This window comes from Propithecus coquereli, unplaced genomic scaffold (assembly GCF_000956105.1).
Source record: "Propithecus coquereli isolate 6110/MARCELLA unplaced genomic scaffold, Pcoq_1.0 Scaffold32, whole genome shotgun sequence".
Classification (NCBI taxonomy): Eukaryota; Metazoa; Chordata; class Mammalia; order Primates; family Indriidae; genus Propithecus; species Propithecus coquereli.
The window spans coordinates 5,983,415-5,988,462 of record NW_012148841.1 but is presented as its reverse complement, the minus strand read 5'-3'; the positions used below and the strand labels follow the sequence as shown (position 1 = coordinate 5,988,462).

General features: G+C 33.7%; 1 protein-coding gene across 1 annotated transcript in view; it reads right to left on the bottom strand.

Annotated features, from left to right (window-relative positions):
* The window catches only part of KMT2E (lysine (K)-specific methyltransferase 2E), a 93,913-nt gene that overhangs the window by 17,924 nt on the left and 70,941 nt on the right, over nucleotides 1-5,048 (bottom strand). The window contains exons 13-14 of the mRNA XM_012650329.1: nucleotides 3,992-4,256; nucleotides 2,774-2,872 (exon numbers count right to left, since the gene is read on the bottom strand). Coding sequence (XP_012505783.1) covers nucleotides 2,774-2,872; nucleotides 3,992-4,256 — 364 coding nt within the window. The remainder of the gene's footprint in view (nucleotides 1-2,773; nucleotides 2,873-3,991; nucleotides 4,257-5,048) is intronic.

Here is a 5,048-nt window from a genome sequence, read left to right as displayed (position 1 = left end):
TCCCTACCTTAATATTTTTGAACCACAGTGGGTAACTGCTTTCTGGGTAACTCAGAAAGCAAACCTGTAGAGGGGGACTACTATATATCTGAATTTGGAGATTACATGGAGTTTATTTGGGAGGAGGATATTACTGAAGACTCTTATCCCAATCTGGTAAATATGCACAATAGCTTTTATAAGTTGAGCATCTCAAATCCAAAATCAGAAATGCCCTAAAATCTGAAATTTTATGATTGGCCTATGTGATGCTCGAAGGAAATGCTCTTTGAAGTATTTCTGATTTTCGGATTTGGGATGCTCAAGTGTTAAGTATAATGCAAATATTCCAAAATTGAAATGCTGAAATACTTCTGGTCCCAAGCATTCTGGATGAGGGATACTCAACCTGTTTCTCCTTATTATACCCATAACAGTGTGGAAATATTACCTTGTCAGAGGAGATTTAAATCAGTTGTCATAAGTTTCTCAGGAGTAGTATGGCTGCTATCTTTATTTTGTCTAGATTTAGTTGTCCCTTTTGTTAAGTTGCTGCTTTTTGATTTGACCTTATCTTTCTGACTACTGATGTTAATCTAACCAACAGATTTAAACTTTTCAAAACCAAATTCAGGGGGCCGGCGCGGTGGCTCACGCCTGTAATCCTAGCTCTCTGGGAGGCCGAGGCGGGCGGATTGTTTGAGCTCAGGAGTTCGAAACCAGCTTGAGCAAGAGCGAGACCCCGTCTCTACTAAAATTAGAAAGAAATTAATTGGACAACTAAAAATATATAGAAAAAATTAGCCGGGCATGGTGGCGCATGCCTGTAGTCCCAGCTACTCGGGAGGATGACGCAGGAGGATCGCTTGAGCCCAGGAGTTTGAGGTTGCTGTGAGCTAGGCTGATGCCACAGCACTCTAGCCGGGGCAACACAGTGAGACTCTGTCTCAAAAAAAAAAAAAAACCAAATTCAGTACGAATGCTTTGGGGTAAGGGGCAACCATACAAATTACTCAGGAATTAGGATGCATGCTTTTGAATTTTGCTTATTTGATTACATCCAAAAAGTCTACAATTTAAACGTTAAAGCAAATGTACTGGTAGAAATAATAAGATTGCAATGACTTTGAGGGCTACAGGTCAAAGAGCCAAGTATTTTTAAATTTTTATTTCACATCCTTTCAAAATACCATATTATAAACATTTATACTTTTCAAGTTTTCCATATTTTATTCCCATGAAAAATACCCAGCTTCATAGTCACCTTAGTTGCAGATATTAGAATATGCTAAAATAGATACAAAAACTTGGAACTATTCTATTTTACTATAGCATATAAATAAGCAATATCGGCATCAAAAATGGATTCAAAATAAGCCAATATCCATACATATTTTCTAAGTTCTACCAGGTATAACATCAACAGTTATCTGATGTTATTTTGTAATCTAGAAATGAGGATGTTCTAAGTTCCACTAACTTTCTCTGCATTGATAGAAGGATACATGCTAAAAGTAGCACCACCGTCATAAAAACATTTAAATAGAGTGTTCGTATCTGAATAAGATTATCATATGGGAATAGAACAAACCTTCAGTGTTTCTTTTTCAGAGTGGCTGCTATAGTTCATAAAGCCAGTTGTAAACGAGTTTCCTCCCACCAGACACATGCCCCATTGAGAAACCAGTGACTACTCTAAATTGGTTTCCTAAAAGTTTCTGCAGGTTTAGTACAAATAAAGGACTGGGGCAATTGAGGACTGAACAGAACAATACTAAAAATCAGTAGTCAAGAAGGACCATAAGTAATTTGGGTAGGTACAAGTAATTTAGATATGGCTGAATCTTTAAATAGGTTCAAGATAATTCCCTGAAGTACAGGAACTCCTTCTTTATAACCAACCTCCTCTAATATTTTCTCCTGTATTTGCTTTTCTTCTATCACCACCCTGTCTCAACAGACCAGTGTTTCTGAAATCCTAAGGCTATGAAAGAGTTCTACATTGCTTTCACAACTTTGAACATCAACATTAGAAAGATAACCATCAAGGTAATAAAACAGACTCACGTTAAGTAGGCTTAACATGACCAAACTTATAAATTAGATCCTACCCCTAAATATGTGACACTTGAGATTCCATGGAATACAGCGTGAAAACCATGAAAACAGGAAACAAGGGAGCATATAAAGAAAAGGGGGATGGGAGGACCTATAAGAAGATTATCAGCTGGTTTGTTTAGTCACTTTCAAATCTTAGGGCACTCAAAGTACACAGTGATTTAATGAAATCCTTACTGTGTGACAGCAGTATGAGAATACAGAAATAGTAGCTACCAAATGGGTTTGGGTTTTTTTTTTTTTTTTTTTGCATAAGCCCATGTATTTGGTGCTATTTTAAGGTTTGAAGTTCCATTTTTGTTCTACATCAAATCATGAAGAGAAAAGATACATTTAGCTAATAATGAAAGACATTTTGAACAGTAATTGTGGCATTAAAATTTATTAGCAGTTCTCAGCTTCAAAAACGTTCATAAAATATTTCTTAAATGTCATATGTCCTTAAATCTAATGAATACCCAATAAAAATACAAAAGATTAGTGGAATTTATTTAAATGGTAATGACAAAGCCAAACAAAAATGCTAAATGGCATATCATGGGCCCCAAATTTACTCATTTCAAACAAAGAACAGAGTAAAAGCCCACATAAAGGCAGCAACTATATTTCTATGGGAAGAGCAACTGTCACTAAGCCCAAGTGACAGCATAAAGCCGCTACTGGCTTCCCAACTTACCATCTTCCTTTTCCTTTCTGCAATCTGCTCCTCTGATTCCATTTCTACTTCATTGCTAATAGGAGTTTTTTCTTCTATATCATCAATAAAATCTGGTTCCTGAAAGATGGAAGTGACATTATAGAAACTACTACTCCATCCTTAAATTAGGTACATCAAACTGTTTAAAAATCTTTCAACCACAACCAATTCAACACATAAAAACTACAAGTCTACTTAAATTCATTTAAGAAATTGAAAACTGGCTTCCTAATTCAAAAAACTTTTCAAAATCATACAGTTGAATAATTTTGCTTTTTCAAGTTCTCATCAATAAAGAGCTTACAAGGTCAAATATGGTAGGCAGCATGGACTTATGTTTATATTGTTCTTAAAACATAAAAATATAATTATTTCACAACACCTGGAAATACCAAGTGCTAAATAAAATTTTGTTCAATTGAAAACTTAAGGGAAATTATTCCTAGAAGATAGGGCCCTGAAGATGAGCAAAGCCTTACTTAATTTTCACATTTAAAGGTCCCTTCTAACTTCATTTTGTTTAGAGAACATATAATATTTCTTAGTAGAGCAGCATAGGCCAAACTCTACCACCAAAATTACCCTATGTGTTTGTGGTGAGTTTTTGCTCAAAAATCTTATTTGCTATTATTGATTATGACAGCCTTGTAGAAATAAGATTACCTGTGTTTAGATTTTTTTTAATTTTTTACTTTTATTTTTTAAAGACAGGGTCTCACTCTGTCACCCAGGCTTGAGTGCAGTGGCATCATCATAGCTCAATGCAGCTTCAAACTCCTGAGCTCAAGTATTCCTCCTGCCTCAGCCTCCTGAGTAGCTGGGACAACAGGCATGTGCCACCACACCTGCCTTGTGTCCAGATATTTAAGGAAAGGAAATTATATGTCTTAAGACTTTAAATAAGAACATTTATAATGAACACCAGGAAATGCCAGTTGGAAGATTTTTTTAAATTACCTAGGTTTAGGAAAATCTTGTCTTCAATTCCGCAAGGATTTGTTGGCTGAGTTTTTTCTTAATAATTAAACAAATATTGTACAAATTCTAGCAGAATCTACATTTTACACCTATAAATACTTCATTAAATAACAATGGACTTAAGATATTTTAAACAACTATAAATAAAAAAGAGGTTAAAATATGAAATTATTTTCCTTTGTTTCTTTAATTTGATCAAGAATCAGTAGAGTTCGGTACCTGATTATTTGATACTGATAGTCTCAATGGAGAAAGCTTTCTCTGTTTAGTTTCTGGGCTCTTTATTTTGTTGGTTGTTCCTTCACAATCCAAAGTAATATTCTGATTTTGTGTATCTTTTTCTTTTGAAATGTCTTTGTCTTTTTTTCCTTTTTTCCTTCTGGTCTCATAACCACTATTTATGTTCTCCGTGGATTCAGAACTACGTTTAAGAACAGGGCATTCTGGATTTTCTTTCAGGCATGCACAATCCACCTTGTACTTACTGAAAAGAAAACCAGTTAAATATTTATTCAAGGAAAAACAAAACTGGAAAATTTCTAATCCATTTAAAGCTACAACTCCACAGAATTATATACAATTATTAATTGCAAACAATACATACTTTTCACTAATTTGCATTCTTGGTAACTATCATAAAAAATTTTATTTTCTCACAAAAACAATGTAATAATTAGATGTTTATTTCTGACCAGATATTGGGCCTTCAATCATAAGACAGGTTGAGTATCCCTTATCTGAAATGCTTGGGATCAGAAGTGTTTGGATTTTTTTTAGATTTGGGAATATTTGTATACACATAATGAGATATTTGGGGGATGGAACCAAAGTCTAAACACAAAATTCATATACGTTTCATATACACCTTATACACATAGCCTGAAAGTAATTTTTATATAATATTTTTAATAATTTTGTGCATAAAACACAGTTTTGACTGTGACCTGTCACATGAATTTTCTACTTGTAGCATCATGTCAGTGCTCAAAAAGTTTGTAATTCTGAAGCATGTGCATTTCAGATTTTCAGATTAGGGATATTCTACCTATAATATGTCACAGAAAGAAGAAAAAACCAGTAAATTAAAACTTTGGGTCTTTTAAAGTAAAATGATACTGTGGATTTACACAAAATAACCTTACAGCAAAAACCATAATTACTTCAACAGTCCCAGAATATTATAAAATATTGACCTGAAATTTGACCTAAATAAAAAAATGCTAGGTATAACAAATACCAAATCTTAACTAGTTTTTTTTTTTTTTTTTTTTTGAGA